General features: G+C 43.8%; 1 protein-coding gene across 1 annotated transcript in view; it reads right to left on the bottom strand.

Moving 5' to 3' along the window:
- Window positions 1–16,452: 16,452 nt before the first annotated feature.
- The window catches only part of SLC1A1 (solute carrier family 1 member 1), a 62,144-nt gene continuing 55,792 nt past the window's right edge, over window positions 16,453–22,804 (bottom strand). The window contains 4 exon segments of the mRNA XM_086629836.1: window positions 16,453–16,736; window positions 20,079–20,213; window positions 20,727–20,921; window positions 22,023–22,145. Of these exon segments, the coding sequence (XP_086485962.1) occupies window positions 16,493–16,736; window positions 20,079–20,213; window positions 20,727–20,921; window positions 22,023–22,145 (697 nt within the window). The 3' untranslated portion in view covers window positions 16,453–16,492.

Below are 22,804 nucleotides of genomic sequence, written 5' to 3'. Positions count from 1 at the left end.
CCAGCAAAGAGCAGTTGTAAAGCAATTTTGCTATGAAAAGCAATACTTTGGTTTTAGTCTGCTCTCTTAATAGGTATAAACCATGCAAGAAGGGAAATATGATGCACAGGGCCAGCAAGATCAAAACGTATGCTTGAGGCACCAGCTCTGCCCCAGAGCATTTCTTCATAAAGAAATTCATAGAGTGAATCCAGTTGGTGGCCAGTCATAAGTTGTGTTCCCAGAGCTCTTTACTAGGGCTGATTCTGTTTAATATCTTTATCCATGGTCTGGGCGAGGGAATTGAGTGCCCCCTCAGTATGTTTGCAGACAACACGACGTTGGGTGGCAATGTTGATCTGCTTGAGGGTAGGAAGGCTCCACAGAGGGATCTGCACAGGTGAAATTGATGGGCCAAGGCCAATTGTATGAGGATCAACTAGGCTGAGTGCCGGGTCCTGCACTTGGGTCACAACAACCCTATGCAACACTGCAAGCTTGGGAAAAGTGGCAGGAAAAATGCTTGGAGGAAAGGACTTGAGGGTGTTGGTCAACCGCTGGCTGAATAGGAGCTGGCAGTGTGCCCAGGTGGCCAAGAAGGCCAATAGCATCCTGTCTTGTATCAGAAACAGTGTGGCCAGTAGAACTAGGGACATGATTGCACTCAGCACTGGTGAGGCTGCACCTCGAACACTGTTCAGTTTTGGGCCCCTCACGACAAGAAAGAAATTGAGGTGCTGGAGCGTGTCCAATGAAGGGTTACGAAGATGGTGAAGGGTCTAGAGAATAAGTCTTAGGAGGAGCAGCTGAGGGAACTGGGGTTGTTTAACCTGGAGAGAAGGAGGCTGAGGGGACACCCTCTACAGCTACCTGAAAGCAGGTTGTAGCAAGGTGTGTGCAAGAGACAGGATGAGAGGAAATGGACTCAAGTTGAGCCAGAGGCGGTTCAGTTTGGATATTAGGAAAAATTTCTTCACCAAAAGGTTCTCAAGCACTGGAACAGGCTTCCCAGGGAAGTGGTTCTGTCACCATCCCTGGAGGTATTTAAAAGATATAGAGATGTGTTACTTAGGGATATGGTTTAGTGGTGGACCCAGCAGTGTTAGGTTAACAGTTGAACTCGGTGATTTTCAAGGTCTCTTCCAACCTAAACAATTCTATGATTCTATTATTTTCTTTTAGGGTGGTTCCTTCAGGCTAGTGCAAGGCCAACCAAGATTTGCAATGCTTGTGAAACTCCAACCCATAAACAAATGCTACCAATTAGCTAAACAATTGGAAATTACCTCAGTGAAATGAAGGGCCTTATCCTGAAAACCTAACTCATACAAGATCTCCTACCATCTAACTCCTACAAGGTTATTAATCATTACGGTCTTGTTTAGGCTGTTTTACAACCCAAAAAGTTAGAGAGTAAAAGCATGAATTCTCTCACTTCTTCCATCTGAGGTGGGTAGTTCCTACTCATAGCCTATATAGAAGAGGGAGAGAGAGAAGGAGGGAAGAAGAGAGGGAGGGAGGAAGCATCGGTGATTTGGATTTATAGCCCTTCCCTTGACTGTGAAATAAATACCTCAGTCTTGGACTTGTCATTGAAGTAAAAATCAGTGACAGACTGAAATAATCTTCTATATGCCAGTGTAGAAGAGCAGGGTTGCAGTAGCCTTTTTGGAAGACAGGCAGAAAAGAGATACATGGACTTTAGAGAAAGATAATGTCCTGTTGGACCAGATATTATTACTGTAGCTGGAAAAAAGAGAACAAAATACAGTGATTTGTGCACAAATTGCAGGGTCTAGATCTTTGAAAGGATGTAAGACAGACAAGTCTGCCAGGCATCTCAAAGCAAAGTTAATGTTATTGCCACAACCTCCATGCAGTCTGGACATATATGCCGTGCAAGACTTTCACTACCAAGGGAACAAGTACCTATGTCAAAACAGGAAAGAAATGAAGACACAGGGTGACTGAACTTCATGAGGTTGGCATGGGCCCACCTCTCCAGCCTGTCGAGGTCCCTCTGGATGGCATCCCTCCCTTCCAGCGTGTCGACGGCACCATTAGGCTAACAAGCAGTCCTCCCAGCTAGTTGCGCTGGCCCTTGACATGTGAGAGCATCAGGAAAAAGGTGCCCTGAGAGAGGTTTTTATGAAACCTGCATTTTCGCCTTCTTTTGCCAAGTGGAAGTTCAAGTGACTTGTGACTAAATAATGAAAAAGAAACAGAGTAGCAACCCTCTGTGATGAAAGCGGTTCGTTTCAGTGATGAGTAGGGAGATACTGAAAGACCGTTCGGTCTCGTCTTTGATATCTGACATAATTAGCAGCATGCCTGATTTTTGAGAGAAAAACGATGGCATTCATTGATAGGACCTAAAACTGTGTCTCGTAATTACTTTTGCAAACCTGCAATCCTTACTCAGAGGAGGATAAATGAAATGGCTCAAGGCAAATTCTAGTGTCTAGAACAAGCGATGATATGTGACTTCAAAATTTATCTAATTCCTCTGACAACGCTGACCACAGGTTAGTATGTGCGCTGTTCATCTCACTTAACGTTGGTTATATGAAAGCTTGGCATTCTGTTTTGACTACTTGTCCATTTTAGATAATCAATGAAGAGAGGTAAGACTGCTAGTCTCTGATACACCCCAGTTGCCTTAAACTGTGATTTTATGAAAGAACAAATCACCATCTTTCCACCATCTATGGAAAGAACTGAGATGTTTAGCTGAGGCTAGATGTCAAACCCAAACCTGGCTGTAATTACCTTAGATGATTTCAACTTCACTGTTCTCTGTTCAGTGTTCTTTCTGATGCGACTATAGATGTCAGTTCAATTAATAATGAACATCAATTAAACCCACATGAAATATCATTATATTTGGTTCTACCAGTCCCTTGTTGCAAAGGCTGGAGTCTGACTGAACCTTGAGGTTAGTCAATGAATGACAGACAGAGAATGACCAAGAAAAATACACAGGAAGAGCAAATGTCCTTTTCCACTACAAATTCGGTATTTTGTTTGAGCAGTACTCAACAGAGATAGTCAGGACACGAAACCTTTCACCACATGGCTTTACCTCCACATGCAGGGCAATTACTCTAGAGCCTTTTCTTACTAATACCAATTACTTTCTGCTACTGCTAATCTAAGGCAGGTTTGAACTCACGACTGAGAGTGAACCAACCCCTCTGTCGTATTGCTATAACGACCCGTGCCAGCTACAGCTTTTGTGTGAAAACCTTTTCCACATTTGACATAGCTACAACTTCTTGGGTACAACTGCCATGTAATCTGATGTGGCAATGCAGCATATGACAAAATGCTGACCAGGTCTTTTAGTGTGCTAGCAGTGACTTTCTTTAGCAACTGTACAAGGAATCCTAGACCAAAGGTTGTATTTGCATAGGAAACTCCCATTCAAAATCATATTATATGGGTTTTGCTGCTGCTAATCGTCAAGTCAGTTAGACTAGTGCTGACACGAGTATGTTTTTTCTTACTACACCTCCAAGTGAAATGCAGGCATTGGCAAAGAGCTGTTTGGTTTTCTCCATTTTGGCCTAGTTGTAGGCCACTTAGACTAGATTTCCCTACAGTTTTTATTAAAATGTGGTCTGTAAACAGTTGTAAACAGCATAGTTGATGGGGAAACTTCAGTATAGCCTACCACTATTTTTTTTCAAAATTAAAGATTTGGGGTGAATATATTTTTTTTTAATACTTCTGATTACTTCTGTGGGTCTTTCATCTTCCCTCTGTACAAGTATCATGTCCCTCACATTTTCTCCATGACAAATAACTAGAATTACCCATTACTGTCTTCTGAACCATCAACCAACCTCATGGAACTGTTCCATTAGAATACATAGTAACAGAAGAGACACAATTTTCCACTTTAATTACCTTAACTGAGGTGTTTAATGCTTCACAGTTCTCAAAAGATGAAGCTAAAATAAAATTTTAAAAAAAGTATTTCAGTGATTACTATTGGCAATTAATCTTATATTGGTACTTTCAAGACATTAGCACTGAAGTTAAAAAGATATCACAAAACGTTTCTTACAGAAAATGCTCTTTGTAATCTCAATTACATTATGTATTTGTGTTACAGTCTTTCCATTTGGAACATTTAATTTTCCAATATGCTGACTGGATTATGAATAGTTCACATATGATGAGGGGCAGAACAGACAACACATGAAAATTGGTACATCATCATATTGATGCAGGGGTTTGGCTGCCCTGGCTGTAGGTATTCCTATTCACATTAGTAGACTTTGGATGAGGACCTTTAGAAGTCCTCACTGAAACAACAAACAACTGGAGTAACACATACAAACCTTACTCAGTGAAGAGGAAAGACATCGGGATGCTCTTTTCGTGAAACGACTTCAAGATCAGTTTTCTTCAGAGATATGTGCTGCTTAACAAGGGGGAAATCACTCACTGGAACTCCCACCTACGTGTTTACTAGCCAGCTATTGCCACCTGTCCATCCCAAACTGTTTTCTTTCGTGAACAGTTCATATGAACTGAAAAACAGCACAAGCCTTCACATAGTTTTAGAAAGATTTGTTTGAGATAGGTGGTATTATCAGCAGCGGTATCAGCCCTGTTCTATTACTAGCAGTGAATTATTAGTACCTTTTTTCACAGAGAATTTAAAAGAATCTTTTGTCTATTTCACATTTTGCTTCACCCTATGCTAAGGTAACGGCAAGGTTACTTCACTGAATGATTTAGAACTATCCACCTAAAAATGAAGAAATAATATCAGGATGCACTTCTTAATGTACAAAAATTTGGTCTAATGTAAAGCATCCCCAGCCTTCACAGACAATAATACACTCACTCATCCTGCCTTTCTTATTCTTTGTTTTTTTCTCCTCAAAAGTGCAAAAGTATGTACACAGCATAATGCAAACATTTTTTGCAAAATCACGTCCTCTAAAAATACAGTTTTCTCTGCTTTTTAGATTTAATTTCACAACTAGACACTTCCCACACAATGTAAAGTTTCAGGACAAAAGGTACATCAAGACACATGAGCATGTTTTAGGAATATAAAGTGACATACTATTTCTGGAAGTAAGAACAACTTTTCTACCCTCAGTTCCCTGCTCTGGCCCTCAACTCTCTGCAGTGAAAATCATTCTAAAGCAAAATATCTTCTTTTAAAGGTTAAGAAACGCTGCTATGAATGAAGCCATCAGAGTTGTTACTGTGAGAGGCAGGTTCTTTCTTTCTCGGAGAAACATGTCCTAGGCTCCCAGCTCCTGTCCACTGGGTCCCGGCTCCTGAGTAGGAAAAAGATGCCTTTTTCCCTCTTTCAAGCACTGATTACATCAATAGACAGACTTTTAGTGCTAGGCTCATAGTCCCGATAGCCACCCGCTACACTGTCTCTGCTTTCCACTCTGAAATATAAATCCCCTCAAAGGACTGGCAGTGTTCATCAGTGGGAACAGGGTGGATGGGCTGGAGCCTTTTGTGCGATCTCAGCAAGTCTCACTGCCCACTTCCTCAAGGGAGGCAGTGGAGTAGGAGATGCTGATCTCCTCTCTCTGATGACCAGCTATAAGACATGAGGAAATGGAATGAAGCTGCATCAGGGGAAGTTTAGCATGGACATTCAGAAAAGCTTCTTCATTGAGAGGGTGGTTGGTCACTGGAAGAGGGTCCCCAGGGAAGTGGTCATGACGCCATGCCTGTCAGAGTTCAAGGAGCATCTGGACAATACTCTCAGTCATATGATTTAGTTTTAGGTAGTCCTGTGAGGAATTGGACTCAATGATCCTGAGAGGTCCTTTCCAATTTGAGATATTCCATGATTCTACAATTCTTTTTAAACATGTTTGGCAGCAAGATGGTAAAGAACATGAAGACAAAACTCAGGTCAGCAAGATTAGGAGTCTGTTTCTGTTGCTAAATATTGTGTGGATGTTTCAATAAGGTCATGGACACTACGTTACTGGCTAATTCACACCAGGAACACCTGGTTGCGGATATGAAGGTCAAGGGCAGCCTTGGCTGCAGCAACCATGTAACATTGGAGTTCAGCACTCCGAGAGATAGTATCAAGGCAAAAACCAGGACCACAACCCTGGTTTTCAGGAGAACAGACTTTGGCCTCTTCAGGAATCTGCTTGGAAAAACCCTATGGAATGTGGTCCAGGAAAGAAAAGGGCTCCCTGAGAGCTGATTGATATTCGAAGATCACCTCATCCAAGACCAAGAATGCTCCATCCCAACAAGTACGAAATCAAAGAAAGGCAGCAGGAGCCTGGCAGGAGTAAGGAGCTCCAAACTGAACTCAGTCCTAAAAAGGAAGAGTGTTAAGTAGTGGAAGCTGTAATTGGTGACCCAGAAGGAGTATATAGTTGCTGACTGATCTTGCAGCAGTACCAACAGGAGAGCCGAGGCTGACCTGGAGTTGAATCTGGCAACATTCCTGGATGTGAATACATGGAGATAAGTTTTTGGTTTTGATAGGTTTTCCCTATCAATTTATAAAGAGAAACAAGATCTTCATGGCAAACTAATCCTTGCAGTTTTAAATTTACATTTCCTCTGAAAACACATAAAGTGGCATCACCATGAATTATTTCTCATTTAATAATAAATTACCAAGGTACAGTGACCATGGAAACCCATAGAGCAGTCAATCACTTTTACAATTTTAGCTCCTACTGCTGTGGCGTGGTGACAGTTGTCCTAATTTGAATTGGGTTACGGACTTTTTTCTTGATTCATCTTTGCATGTTGTGGTTGATGACATGGTTTCACAGTTTTTTGATCTCTGCAACATATACTGCCATTATCTTACTCTGCAGTGGTGTTTCAAAGGTAGCATCTTTGCTGATGTTATCCCAGCTGTGCAAGAACTGTATTTCTTGCAAGAAAGGTCAAGGACACCAGAAAGGGCTTCTTCAAATACCTTGCAGATAAAACTAGCACTAGAGGCAATGTAGGCCCACTGGTGAATGAGGAGGGTGCCCTGGTGACAGAGGATGAGAAGGCGGCAGGGTAATAAAATGCCTTCTTTGCCTCAGTCTATACTGCTGGAGGCTATCCTGGTGAGCCCCGGAACCCTGAGGCTCCTGAGGAAGTCAGGATACGGGAGGAGTCTACCCTGGTTGATGAGGACTTGGTTAGGGACCAGTTAAGCAACCTGGCCATCCATAAATCCATGGGTCCTGATGGGATGCACCCGCGGGTGCTGAGGGAGCTGGCGGATGTCATTGCCAGACCACTCGCCATCATCTTTGCTAAATCGTGGGGATCGGGAGAGGTGCCTGAGGACTGGAGGAAAGCAAATGTCACTCTGGTCTTCAAAAAGGGCAAGAAGGAAGATCCAGGTAAGTATAGACCTGGAGTAGTCAGCCTCACCTCCGTTCCTGGAAAGATAATGGAACAACTTATCCTTGGCGCTGTCTCTAGGCACATCAAGGATAAGAGGGTCATTAGGGGCAGTCAACATGGCTTCACTAAGGGGAAGTCGTGCTTGACAAACCTGAGAGCCTTTTATGAGGACATCAGCAGTGGATGTGGTCTATCTTGACTTCAGTAAAGCATTTGACACAGTCTCCCACGGCATCCTCACAGATAAACTGAGGAAGTGTGGTCTGGATGATCGGGTAGTGAGGTGGATTGTGAACTGGCTGAAGGATAGAAGACAGAGAGTGGTGGTCAGTGGGACAGAGTCCAGTTGGAGGCCTGTATCCAGTGGAGCTCCTCAAGGGTCGGTACTGGGACCAGTATTGTTCAACATATTCATCAATGACTTGGATGAGGGACTAGAGTGCACGGTCAGCAAGTTTGCTGATGACACTAAACTGGGAGGAGTGGCTGACACACCTGAAGGCTGTGCTGCCATTCAGAGAGACCTGGACAGGCTGGAGAGTTGGGCGGGGAGAAATTTAATGAAATACAAGGGCAAGTGTAGAGTCTTGCATCTGGGTAAGAACAACCCCATGTACCAGTACAAGTTGGGGACTGAACTGCTGGGGAGCAGCACAGGGGAAAGGGACCTGGGGGTGCTGGTGGACAGCAGGATGACCATGAGCCAGCAACGTGCCCTTGTGGCCAAGAAGGCCAATGGCATCCTGGGGTGTATTAGAAGGGGTATGGTGAGTAGGTCGAGAGAGGTTCTCCTCCCCCTCTACTCTGCCCTGGTGAGGCCGCATCTGGAATATTGTGCCCAGTTCTGGGCCCCTCAGTTCAAGAAGGACAAGGAACTGCTGGAGAGAGTCCAACGCAGGGCTACAAAGATGACGAAGGGAGTGGAGCATCTCCCTTCTGAGGAAAGGCTGAGGGAGCTGGGGCTCTTTAGCTTGGAGAAGAGGAGACTGAGGGGGGACCTCATTAATGTTTATAAATATGGAAAGGGTGACTGTCATGAGGATGGAGCCAGGCTCTTCTCAGTGGCATTCAGTGACAGGACAAGGGGAAATGGATCTAAGCTGGAACACAGGAGGTTCTGCTTAAACATGAGGAAGAACTTCTTCCCAGTAAGGGTACCAGAACACTGGAACAGGCTGCCCAGAGAGGTTGTGGAGTCTCCTTCTCTGGAGATGTTCCAAACCCACCTGGACGCATTCTTGTGTGATCTGATCTAGGTGGTCCTGCTCCGGCAGGGGGATTGGACTAGATGATTCTTTGAGGTCCCTTCCAATCCCTGACATTCTGTGATTCTGTGATATCCATCAGCCTCACCTACCACTTTCCCGAGGACTCAAAGTGCCTCACCAGCTCAAAAGTTCAACATCAAAGTTCATGCTGGTGTATTGTGGAAAATGATGCTGGTGCTGGCATTGCTGGGCAGCATGATGTTCTACAATTCATCTTCTTCCACCTTTCCTTTTTCCCTTGCCAATCACTACATAGTCTGGATGCAGGAGTGTCCTGTCTAACTGTTCAGTTTCTGGCAGCAGCCCTACCGCTTCTCCAGCAATTGTTTTCTTTCTTCCTTTTCCTTCTGCAGTGATGTTCTCCCCAATTCTGTAGATTCTGTCCTCATCAGGATTCATTTTTTGAAGTTCTTTAGGGTAAAATGTCTCCTCATTTGCTTTGTGATCATAATCTGTTAAGTAGTATGTAGGTTGTTGTACCCTTCTCACAATTTCAACTACAAAAATTTCATCTATGAACTTCTGCTCATAACCTCTCTCAAATCTCCCTCTTGTTCTAGACTCCCTGATGAGGTCTACTTTTTTGAGCAGAGGTGAAGATTCTTTAATTCTAAACACAACCCCATAAATAGTTTTCCAAACCCTTGCAGAGTTTAAAGCGTTGATGTCCACAGACCTGGCTCTGATAGCTTGGTGGAAGATATAGTTATAGCTCTTCATAAGCTTTGAAACGTATCAGCGTAGCAAGAAGTGTTACATGTTGTAAAATATCTCCACACCTTGGTTTGGAGCATCCTGTTCAAACGCTCTGTGACAGAGCCTTTTTTTTTAGTAATAACGTGGTGAATATTATCAGCTTTAACAGCTTTTTTTTAAAGGCTGGTTTAAAAATTCCTTTCCCTGGTACATCTGTAATTTCTTAGGCTTGCACTGTCTTCTAAAATTGTTTTAGAAGCCCCAGCTGCCTCAGAACATGTTTTGCCTTTTGGATTAATGGCTGAGGCAAGCTTGGATAGCATGGCTATCACTGATAAGATGTACTAAACACCGTCATTATGATAGAAAACTGTTGCATATCCACCAAATCTGCTTACCATGGTGCAGCTATCTCTGCCACAACTATCCATTTCTTTTGAAGTCCTTTCTTGCTGCCTTGTCTAAGCTATAAGCATGCTGGTTTGAAAGCCAGGTTGCCATTTGGCTACTATTGAAATCACCAGTTCACCTTTTAGCAGCTTCAAAAAAGGGATTTATACCCGCAAAGCTTCCTACCTCCCCAGGACGACAGTAGATCTCTGCTAATAGAAGCTGTGGCATAGAGGTCTACTCACATGCCATTACACATCCTTACATGTAAGGAACCACTGGACTACCAATTCAACTCCAGTACAGAGAAGCTTTGCTAGCAGCGCATGATGGGAGCTGGTTGCCAGTCAGACTTCTCCAGGCTTTTCCCTTTCGTCCTTGAACACCGCTGCCAGTTCTGTGCCCATGTTTTATTTCCTTGGCTGCTGCAGACCCAGACAGGAAGGCAGACAAGTCATGGCACACTTCCAATTCCCCCTCACTGTGTCACACAGAGCTTTCCAAAACCTTTTGTAAGGTCATCAACCTAAGGATAAGGTAATATACATAGCAGCAGCCTGCACCCCATAGTGGTCTTACAGGTATCTTCCTGTCATGGTTTGATGTGGAGGGGGTGGGGGTTCTGGTGGCAGGAGAGGGGTTTTGCTCCCTGTGACCTCCCCGGTTTTCAAACCGGGTTAAACTTGGTTCTGGCCACCAGATCAGACTCCCATCCCCCTCGGGGTTGAGCCAATAGGGCGCCTCTGCGAATTGCCCTATTTAAGTCGGGACAAAGGAACTGGAAAAGGTGCTTTGCCCAGGAGCGAGGAGAGAAGGGAGGAGGGCACTGCCCCCGCTCCCTGGCTCCCGGCCAGGCAGCTGCCTGCGTCGGGCCGGCGCCGCCCACGGAGAATGGCGGCGGCGGGGCCAGCTGGGGAACTCGGGGGCACCCCACTCCCGGGGTGCCCACTGGGCTGAGTTCACCTGGAGAGGACTGAGATCTGAGAGAAACAGCCGCATCGACAGCAGGTCAGTGAGGATGGAGCGGGAGGAGGTGTGCCGGAGCCGAGTTTCCCCTGCGGCTGATGGTGAGATGGCAGGCGGCCCCCCTGCAACCAGGACGGCCTCGGTGGAGCAGAGACCCACTCGCAGCCCGTGGGGAGAAGATGCCTGAGCCTGAGGATGGTCGTGTTGGGGTGCACGACAAGGCAGAGAGGCATCTGGAGTCTGCGTGACGACCCACGCCGGAGCGAGTGGCTACAGCTCCCTAAGTACCCGAGACTGTGGTGCAGCCCACACCGGAGCAATCTGTGGGGAAGGATTGTTTCCAGTGGGCTGGACTCACGCTGGTGAAGTTTGTGGATTTTTCCTCGTGGGTAGGGGATCCACTGGAGCAGGGGAAAAGGGTGTAAGGACTCCTCCTCCTTTAGGAAAGAAGCAGCAGTAACAGCACGGAATGAACTGACCTGCACTCCCCCAGTCCCTGCCCCCTGTGCTGCTGGGGGGAGGAGGTAGAGCCGGGAGGAAAAGGAAGGTGGGGGGGGGGGAAGGTGTCGGTTTTAAGATCTGGTTTTGTTTCTTTCTGTCCTCTCGAGTAACCGGTTTTGTTTCCCTTTGTCCTTCTAAGTAACCATTAATAAACTGTTTTGCTTTAAGAAAGCCCAGTCTGTTTTGCCCAGGACCATGGTTGGTGGGTGCTCCCTCTGTTCTTGTCTCAACCCTCAGTCCCTTTATTTTTTTTTTTTCTTTCTCCTCTCTACTTTACTGGAGAAGGAGAGACTGTGTGAGTTTTAGTTGCTGGATCAGCCTAAAACCACGACACTCCCACAGCTCTCCCCTTCCAGCCGCCCTCTCTGCATGATACCTCCACATTCAGTTTGTGGTTCACAAGCTGATTCTTCTCGTTCACATGGCCGTTCGAGGGATTTGCATAAGGTCTTTCCTCATTGGTCCAGCTCACAGGATCAGTCTCTGCAGGTGACATGATTTGCACCAGGGGCCTCTTGGTGGCCTCCACAGCCCTCAGGCATGTTCCAATGTATCTGTGCCCCACCACCTTCTTAGTGTTCATCTGCCCTTTTCAAGTTCCCCATCCCAGATATGTAGACCTTGTTCTACAGCCTGGTAAAGCGCAGGAGCCTGCCTGGCCTATTCATTCCATTACCTGTTACTAAAGAATGTTTTACCCATTTTATACCTTTGCTTTCAGGGCTATATATATTTCTATATCTTGATAAATCATAGAATCATAGAATGGTTTAGGTTGGAAGGAATCTTGAAGATCATCTAGTTCCAACCCACCTGCCACAGGCAGGGACACCCTCCACTACACCAGGTTGCCCAAAGCCTCATCCAATCTGGCCTTGAACACTTCCAGGGATGGGGCAGCTACAACTTCTCTGGGCAACCTGTGCCAGTGCCTCACCACCCTCTGAGTGAAAAATTTCTTCCTTACATCCAATCTAAATCTCTCTTCTTTCAGTTTAAAGCCATTGCCCCTTACACCCTTGTAAAAAGTCCCTCCCCAGCTTTCCTGTAGGCCCCCTTTAGGTACTGGAAGGCTGCTGTAAGATCCGAACAGCACCAACTCTCTCAGCCTGTCGTCACAGGAGAGGAGCTCCAGCCGTCAGATCATCTTCATGGCCCTCCTCTGGACCTGCTCCAGCAGCTCCATGTCCTTCTTCTGTTGGAGACCCCAGAGCTGAACACATTATTCCAGGTGGGGTCTCACAAGGGCAGAGCAGAGGGGCAGAATCCCCTCCCTCGACCTGCTGCCCACGCTGCTCTGGATGCAGCCCAGGACACGGTTGGCTTTCTGGGCTGCCAGCGCACATTGTCAGCTCATGTTGAGCTTCTCATCCACCAGCACTCCCAAGTCCTTCTCCTCAGGGCTGCTCTCAATCCATTCTCCACCCAGATGTGTGTATATTATCTATTGTACAGTGTAGGACAGTAGTAGTGGTAGCTCTATCATGTAGTACAGTGTATAGTGTATCCATGTATAAATAAATAAAATATATATTTACAAACATTTATGCAGTCTATTTATGATTCTATGTATGTAGATATTGTATATAACATTATGGTGGGCTAGCCTTCACCAGCTCCCAGCTGCCCATCCAGCCACTCTCTCATGCCTCCTCAACAGGACAGGGGTTGGAAAATAAGATGGTAAAGCTCATGGGTTGAGATAAGGACAGGGAGATCACTGCCAAATTACTGTCAGCCAAATGGACTCGACTTGGGGAAAATGAATTTAATTTTTTGCAAACTAAAAATAAGAGTTGGATAGAGAGAAAAAAAAATCTAATCCACCTTCCCACCCATCTCCCTCCTTTTTCCCAGGTTCAATTTCACTTCTTCATTGCTGACTCCTCTACTTCCAACCCACCCTGAGCATCCCAGGGGAATGGGGATTAGGGTCAGTCCATACAGCTCCTCTCTGCCATTCCTTCCTCCTCACACATTTTTCTGAATAGTGGTGATGATGTAGGGTTTTTTTGGCCAATTGAGACTGTCCAGAACAGTGCAACATTTGATAAACTCTACAAGGAGTCGTAGGTCAGGGAAAAAAATCTCATCTCCTCAAGATTTTGCCTTTGCCCAGTAGCCAATGGAGATACCGGCTTTCAGAAAGTGTGTTTATGAAGAGGTCATGGCCTTTCTCCATTACACTCTCCACACTTTCAGCACGTGATACTGGTCTGGTGGTCAAGAGGCTGTGATTTGGTTGCTGTTCCTCACCTGGTCTGCCTCCTATGTCCTGGGAATCCTGCAGTCCTCCAATCTGCAGTCCGCCAAGTGCTGCCGGGTGTTGGGCCAGGAAAAACTGCAGGCGGAAAACACAGAAAAAGGAAAACCAGGAAAATAGCCTGGCTGTAGCTCTACAGAGCTGTGCATGCTCCATTGTTTGGCATCTCATTCAGTGGGTGACAGGAGATGCTCCAAGGTACATTGTACATAGTCAAACGGGGCCTGAAAGTGTAACTTAGGGGAGGGACCTAACCAGGAGCCTGGGGAAGTAACTGGCCCTGTCTCTGAAGATCTCAAACTGGACAGTTTCTGCTCCAATCAGGGAAGATTAAAGAACAAGTGAACTGCACGTCATGACTGTTTTTAAGCAGTGTAAACTCTTGTGCAGCTGATATGGCTGACCTGTGCATGTTGACAGACCTGTGTATGCTTATGTCCAGGTGCTTCCTTTTCTCAGTGTTAAGAGTCAAATACAAGTCTCTGAGTATTTCAGCAAGGATGTGTGAGTGGGTAGCCTTGTCTTCCATGACTTAAAACCACACATGCTATTCAAAATGCAGGGTCCAATTCTGTGACAGCTTCTGCAGCCCCAATGACCTACAGGAACATAACACGGGGTAGACGGTCAAAACCTGTGGGGGATTTTCTGATGAGAGACTCTCCACCACTCTCCAAATCTTCTAGATCGTAGGCCATGGTGGAGAGGATGCACTGTCCATGCAGGTTGTTTCCATGTATATAGAAGGCACGTAACTCAGAATATTGTGTCAGGAAAAGCATCCTTGGACTTAACGGTATCTTCAGTAAATGGTTTGGTCTCTTGGTGGTGAACAGATGGTAAAACAGGACCATCAACTCCTGCTTAGTTGAATCTCACTCATACAAATGAATAATAAATAAATAAATAATCCCCTGCTTAGTGTGTGCTTAATAGTACACTCCCAACCCAGATCATCCATAGATAGGGGGCTTTCTTGCAATCTCAGTACTGTGCTCTTAAGCATTTATTTTAATGGAAGAAGAGAGTAATTCTTGTCAAAACTACAGCTGAGTCACTAGTGAAGATAACATAAATCCTAAATTCTAGTGGTTTTGTCTTTCTTGCTATAGCTAAAGGAACAATATTCTACAGTAAGGACAGGATAGTAGGCTAAAATAAGAGTAAAGAGAGAAATCATTTATTTAGAACACGTTAGGAACACTATTCACAGTACATCGTAACAGGGTGACTACATAGTGGGGTGATCACAAAAGAGTGACTTAAAAAAGCAAAGACAAAGCATAGATTATAGGCCAGTTGTGGAAATCAGTGGTTTTTTTCTTCCCATAAGCAAAGCAGTACAAATAAAGACTGTCTCATACTATTTCTGCACAGGTAAAAGACTGATTTACTCAGTCTGTACATTTTCTTTATTTTGTATAAACATACCAATACTTAGATTAACACTTCCATAGAGTTTACAATGTTTAATTTAAATACAGTATTATCTTTCATTGACTTGTTGATTTAAGGTGCAATTTATCAAAACCTACAGTAAATATTTTCTTTTCTTAATCAGTTCTCTTTGGCACGCCTCTGGTTTATTTAAATACAAAAGTGTAGGACTGAATCGAGTATATAACACTGCAGGAACTTGAAGCTTTTTTTTCTCAGCATATGAGTGCAATTTGAGGTTTGCCACAAGCTTATTTACAAAGAACTGTATATGAATTTCAGTTTACTTTACATATAAAATCACTAACAACTTTGATGTGCAAGGCAAAAAAATTTGTTACAGCAACTCCTCCCTTGAGAGAGCGATTTTTGCACCATGGAAATCTTATATAAAATGTTTTAGAAAATGGAGATTTCTTATGAGGAAGTTCTTGGTGCTTCTTATCCTACAGCAAGCCACCTGAACACATGACTTTCTGGGTCCAGAAATTGCTTCATAAGATACAGTTTGGCTGATATGTTGGCACTGTAGCAGTGTTGCAGCTACAAATTTGCATGTTCAACTGGCAAACTAAACCAAGGAGCCAAAACCCAACTAATTTGTGTAAAAAAGCTTAGTGACAGTGGCTTCTTTCTAGAAAAAGGTACACCTCCTATATTCCTGATTTTATATCTGTTTTTATTCCAAGGAGGAAAGGTTTAGAATTTGCACTATGCGTTGCTCTACAGTCTATTTTCATCTTCATGACCTCTGCCTACTTTTGGGCTGATCAATATTTGGTTAGTCAAAAGGTGAACAACAGCAAAAGGCCTTATTTCTGCTTCTGATGGAAATGTACTAGAAGGCCATCAAAGCAGACGTAAATCAGTGAAGTATCACTTTACCAAAACTCTTCAAATGCCAGAAGAGGAAACCCACAGCAATTTATTTCACATCTGAAGGTCAATCCCAGCAGGTGGCATTCACATGAAAGGCATGGAGAAACCTAGCTACATAAACACTGGAAATTCTTTGATCCCCAATTATTTCACAATTAAAGAAAAATGAAACCCTGTTCACAGTAAAATTCTTATTACAAGGCCTTTCCGGTCTGTTCCTCCTGAATCACCCAAGTGGTATCCTCTCAGCTGCAGAAATGAGTATATTGGCACATGATCAAGTTACAGTAGGTGTCAAGTACAGTGCAATCTGTTTAGAAGGCAAGGATGTTAAAAGGGATTTCGTACAGGTGCTTTGTAATGTGGGTAAGATGTGGAATGCTGTGCTACTCCTGAGTAAAACACATTTGGCTATCCCAGCTAAGATACCCATTTATCAGCATGCTGATGCCGAAGAGGCATTTGATAGCCTCAGCAATAGTGTATATTCTTTAAAAAAAAAAAAAAAAAAGTATTTTACAACTTCCTTTTTCTTCAATCTACCAGCAAGGACTAAAAGTGGTGAGTTCAAATTGTTGGGAGAGGTAAAAAGAAGTGGGTAGAATGGGTAAGGAGAATCAGAGTCTGTGTAGTAAATCAAATGCATGTGAGATGTAATTCATTCTCAATTATTCTTTAACCTTTTTGAGATATTGCATATGGCCATCTCCTTTAGCACTCCTTTTTCACCTGAAAGCTATCAGCCTTAGAACTGAGATGTCTGTGTGAAAGATATGGTATCAGACTTATCTACAGCAAAGCCTCCGTTGACGTACGATTTCTTGGTCTCTGTTTCATCATTATCAAGTATTGTTTCCAAGGCAAAAGGATTGACTATGTTGACTTCAGAGGTGACATCCATCTGCTTCAGCTCCTCTTTAGAGAGCTTCTCCACTATTCCTGTACCAAAGGCATCTCCCAAGACATTCACCATTGTTCTGAATCGATCCCTACGGAATAAAAATGTTGTCAGACAAACCATTCTGTATGTTACTTAGAAAATCCATTTAGTAGAAGTAAGCTGCTCTAGTAAATGCAGAGCTGTTTTTTTCCCAGTACAGATTCAGAGTTATTCTGCAAGTAAGAGGAAAAAAAATCATGTAGAATGAGAAAATGAATTTTCCTTAAATATATTTGAAGAAATCTGGAGTCACTTTCATGACAAATTACTTTGAGCAAGGTGTGTAAAACTGCAGGTCATGTCACTAGCCTGCTAGAGCAGTAATCACGCTGCTGTGCATAGCCTTACAAGACATTGTAGAGACCATTTCTCAGGCCCTGAAGTGTTCTATACACCTGGTTCTTGGTGTGATGAGACTGCTTTTGTTGGGAGGAGAGACTGTGAGGAGCAGCAGAAGAGTCTGTGTTGTGCCTTTTGTCTTTCTAACAGTCATTTCCTCAGCCAGAGGAGTGCCTAGCCTAGTATCTTCACCATTCCAGGCCAAACCCTAGCAATGGGAAGGGCTATTTTCTGTTAGCTTCTCATTAAATGGTTGAAGTAGAAATTTGTCTTAAACAAGTCACTTAAAGGAATATGATGCTTCTACACTGTTGATTTTTCTCTCAACAGAAATGTGACTTGCAGGCCTTAAAAATCTGCTGCTACTTGGCAGAGGAGCAACAAAACCATGCAATGCAGCAAAGTTTGAAAATTGGCATGAGAGTAAGGTAGGGACGGTGGAAGGTCATGCCTCCCTGTTTTGCTTTTCAGCTATGCAGCACCACAAGGGCTTCGTGGCAGAATGAGTGGCTCTGTCTGTGCAGAGATGTTGAGGTGGATATATTCACACATAGAAGGGACTGCAAAAACAATAGCAAAGTGAATCAGTGTGTCTTATATACATACTCTTCCGGTACAACTGCTGAACTCCAGTGCTAAAAAGAGCCCATATGTTCTCCATGTGGAAAGGAAATACAAGGTAGGTAAAGGAAGGAGAGGGGTAAAGTAAAATTCTGGTTGGATCAGTGTGGCAAGTGAGGAAATCAACAGCACTAGAAATTCGTATTTCATAATATTTCTATTCTCAAAGTTTTTCTATTCTTCATTAAAAACACAGAAGTACTCCTCAAGCCTATGTAAAAAAATCTCCATAAGTTCAGAATTAACTAGAGGATTGTTAATGAGCCACTACTAGCAGGTTGTAAAATAATACATTTTAGGCAATAAGTACAAAAGGTGGAAGTGTTAATAATCTACGTGGCATCATGATGTGCATTCCATCTGCTGAGATGCAAAATGCACTGGCAGTGATTCTTGGTACGTGAAATTAATCTTTAATTTGCTTTACGCAGCAAGACACCTTTATCTGAAACATATCTCAGTTAGAATCAGAAACAGCTTGAATTCTTTGTCTGTTTCACGGTGGAACAGGTAGCCTCCATGAATACATATTGTGCCTAGGAATCATATAAATTGTGGACTTTCAAAGTGGAGACAAGATCTGATCTGTAAAATTATGATTACTATGAGAAATAGGAAATTTGTTCTCTTTCTCTCTCTCTCAATCCCATCAAAGAATTAGGAGGAATTGAATAAAATTATTAGGATGTAGATTAAAACCAAACAAAATTAAATATGTCTCTGTGCAACACATTGTTACGTTGTGGAATTCCTCTCCACAGGACTTGGAGAAGTCTAAAAGTTTGTATGGGTCCCAAAAGCAATGAGGCATTCATAGAAGAAGAAGAAATCTGTTCAAAACTGTTAAAATGAAATCACCTCTAGCTCAGAACTCCGTAAGCTGCAATTTGCAGGAGGCTAGGAGAGTACTTCGGGAAAAGAACCAAAATACATTTGTTTTGTTCTTACACTCTTCTTTAGATATGTGCTTTAAGCCAGCGGTTCGTACTGGTCTTCATTATCCTTAACAAAACTAAATGCCCACTGGGAAAAGAAGAGAGCTGGAGAAAATGAAATGATCATGGAGCATAGCAAACAAACCTATTAGACCTTGTTGCAGACAGCCGATGGGGAGAATGTACTTGTGGCTGAAGCTGCTTTGTTTGGAGCAATTATGCTTATACAGAAATTGAATGGATTCTCAGATTCATTCAACAGCCCTGGTTTTCTGGAGACCAGCATTTCTCTCTACAGCTTGCAAAATTGAGTTATATAATCAAGTAAATCAGATATATCTGTGAAATATATAGGTTGCTGCCAGAAAGCCTTCAAGAAAATGATTGTTAAGCTCGAGGCAGGAACAGGAATGTGTCTCTACCTTGAGTGTAAATATAAGCCTAAGAAGAAGATACGCAGAGACTACAAAATTATTATGATCTCTGCATTGCTACCAATAAAATATCATCCATACTGAGTTACTGCAAGTGAACAAGGCCTTGGTCTGGGCACTAAAGCTTGCACAGTTTAGGAAGCAAAAAGCTGTATTACAAACTAAAGTCATACTTAACTTCTGACTCCTGTTACTCTTTCCCAGTGAAACACGGGACAAAACTGAATGCTGATGTCCTTCTGAAAGCTCTAGAATACACTCTCAATCTTTGGGCTTTTGCAAAAGTAGCAGAGAAACACTTTGGTGTAAGCTGAACAGAAAAGACCTCTGGTGAAAATGCTTCTCTCTAGAAAGAGCTGCTTAATGGGACTAAGAGGTTTTGATGTGCTCTGACGAGACGGTTGGCATCAGGCATAAGGAATGCTTTCTGAGTTGGCATGTGTGTGCTTGTTGCTCAAGGGGTAGAGCCTTTAAAAAACTCTCGGTGAAGAACAGCCCTAGCAAAGTAATGCTGGCAGCACAGACTCACGTACAGCCCACCACGAGTGTGCACGCGGAGTCAAGGACTAGCTTCGCTTTGTTCTCATTGTGCTTCACTCCTTCCTCACTAGTGTATGGATTGTATGTGCTTTGTGGAAATCAGCTAGACATTCTGCTTGTGGTCCCATTTGGTTTTTAGGAACAGAGTATGAATTTGGCATAATGCGGTGACACCTGAGACACTCCAGAGGCATTCCTTGGTACTGTCAAATTTGTCCTTCCCGAGTGTTGCGCTGATGATTTCTTAAAGCTGTGACCACTAACTTAAGGTTGATAGCACCTCTGGATGTGAGGTTATTCACTGGCATCCCATGCAGCAGGACTTCTCTCGAAATTACAGCCACTACTGCATTCAGCTGTATATCGAACAACTCTGGCCATAAAGAGAATCTTTGTCAAATTCCTGCAACAGTTCTAAATGATTTTGTTGCTTACTTTCTCACACCCACATGTTCCTACACAACTTACGTAAACATTAAAAAAAAAGGATAAATAATTAAATATCAAGTGCCTTAAACTTACAGAAGCCAGTCAACTGCAATGATCAGGGTAACATCTTCAGCAGGCAGGCCGACAGCGCTCAGTACAATCACCATGGTGACGAGTCCGGCTTGGGGGATGCCTGCAGCCCCAATGCTGGCTGCTGTAGCTGTGACACTAAATCCCAAATAAAGCCCAGAAAAGGCATTCAGAATACATCTTGTTCACAGAAACTCTGTTTTCTGGCACAAACAGGCTTATTTCACTGCAAGAAAGAAGCCCAAATGTTCCAGTTTTCCTCTTGAACAGTATCTACTAGAAGTCTGGTGATAAGTTTATGGGACAAGTCATGTATAGATACTGCCATGGTTACACTGCAGAATAACAGGCAGCAAACAAGCAAACTGGATAGACCCAAGGTACAGGCCGTGTTGGGTTTGAAAGTGTTTGCAGTGGAAGAATAATGGCAATTTCTGGAACGAGGCTATATACCAGCTGCATGTCCTGGTCCATTACCCCTCCTCACCAGGTTGCACAGGCAGGGCCTTGGACCAAGAAGTGAGAATGTTTCTGTTACTTACTGTGCTGTGAATGATAGTTTCAACTTTCCCATGGGGTATCCAAAGTTAATGTACCATTCACTAAAAAAAACCACCTCCATCAAAACGCATGTGATGATTTCAGTCTTACCTAATGGTAACTATCTGGCCAATATCCAGTTCTAAGTCATTCAGTTGTGCAATGAACACAGCTGCTACTGCTTCGTAGAGAGCTGTGCCGTCCATGTTGATGGTAGCTCCAACTGGAAGAACGAACCTGGTAATTCTTTTGTCGATGCAGTTTTTTTCTTCAGCACAGCGGAAGGTGACAGGCAAAGTTGCTGAACTGGCACACAGAGAAACACACAAAGTGACAGCATACCATTTTCCCAATTTTTCCTTTCCCTCAAAGCCTTATCTGCTCTGATACTCAAACAGAGATCTAAGGCAGGCAGGAAGGCTGCACCATGAAAGTGAGAGTTGGCTTTTAAAACAAGTAACTTTTGTTATCTCTTCTAGTTATGGGAAGAAATAACAAAGTCTTAGGTTATTCTAAAAATCACATGGTAAAATCATCATGATGTATGTAGTCACAGAAACAGAGTAACATCTTAAACTCTAGCAAGTCTGTGACTGATGAACTGAAAGGCAAAGAACTGTCTCCTCCTGGGAGGGGCAGACTCTCGTTTGGTGTAATGCCAGCGTAATCTATAGTGCCCCTTTGGCTACTACAGAAATAATGACGAAAGTAATATTTCAACTTCCAGGGGGTTTAGAACTGTCCAGGTGTCCTGGTTTCAGCTGGGACAGAGTTAGCTCTACTTTTTAGCAGCCAGAAGAGCTCCGTGTTTTGGTTTTAGTCTGGGATTCACTATGAGCAGAACGCTGACAGCGCACTGATGTTTGTAGTTGGCACTGCGGCCACAAGGACTGAAGGCGGCTGGTGCGCGGTGCAGCGGTGCGCTGTGGACATGGCGGTTCCTCCTGCCCCTTCGCGACCAGAGAGCCTTTATTCCGGCTGACCCTCACTTCTACACTGGGCATGACGCTGCACGATATGGAATACTAATTGGCCAGTTTGGCCTCAATCCTGAGTCTGAGTTCAGATCATAAGGAGAGTCATGGACCCCCCATCCCAGCCATGCTCCCCCCCATCCTGTTGTGCTCCTGCACACTGGCAAGAACACGGCAGCTGAAAAGTCCTTGAGACCCCAGTGCCAACCACAAACATCAGTGCGCCATCAGCGATCTTCTCAGAGCAAGTCCCAGACTACAACCCAACCACAGAGCTCTTCTGGCTGTTAAAAAGAAGTGCCAACTCTGTCCTAGCTGAAATCAGGACACCAGGTAAAATCAGGGTATGTAACAAAGTACCAATAAAATCAGAGCACAAACAATGCAATTACCACAAAGAATATTACAGAAAATAAATGTTTCTTTTGTTTACCTGGAAGAAATCATGAGGGCTGTCAGAAGTGCCTGAGCCATCCCCATGGCAAATCGAAAAGGATTCTTCCTCACTATTATTAAGTAGATCAGTGGCAGAATTATAATGGAATGGATTGCAAGTCTGCAAAATAAAATGGACTAGTTAAACAAATAGGTCTATCTTATTGCCTGTTTTCGTAAGCCAGTGATAACAGGTACCTAGCTCTGTCCTCAAGTACACTTACTAGATTTATAGAATTATAGAGTGGTTTGAGTTGGAAGGGACTTTAAAGATCATCTAGTTCCAACCCCACTACCATGGGCAGGGGCACCTTCCACTAGATCAAGTTGCTCAAAGCCTCATCCAACCTGGCCTGGAACACTTCCAGGGATGGGGCAGACACAACTTCTCTGGGCAACCTGTTCCACTGCCTCACCACCCTCTGAGTAAAAAATTTCTTCCTTAGATCTAATCAAAATCCACCTGCTTTCAGTTTAAATCCATTGCCCCTTGTCCTATCACTATACACCTTTGTAAAAAGTCCCTCTCCAGCTTTCCTATAGGCCACCTTCAGGTACTGGAAGAGTGCTATGAGATCTTGCTGGTGTCTTCTCTTCTCCAGCTTGAACAACTCCAACTCTCTCAGCCTGTCTTCATAGAAGAGGTGTTCCAGCCCTCAGATCATCTTCATGACCTTCCTCTGGACTCAATCCAACAGGTCCATGTCCTTCTTCTGTTGGGAGCCCCAGAGCTGAACACGGTATTCCAGGTGGGATCTCATGAGAGCAGAGCGGCAGAAT

This window comes from Tauraco erythrolophus, chromosome Z (assembly GCF_009769465.1).
Source record: "Tauraco erythrolophus isolate bTauEry1 chromosome Z, bTauEry1.pri, whole genome shotgun sequence".
Lineage (NCBI taxonomy): Eukaryota > Metazoa > Chordata > Aves > Musophagiformes > Musophagidae > Tauraco > Tauraco erythrolophus.
The sequence above is the reverse complement of the archived record's forward strand: the minus strand, read 5'-3'. Positions and strand labels throughout refer to the sequence as shown.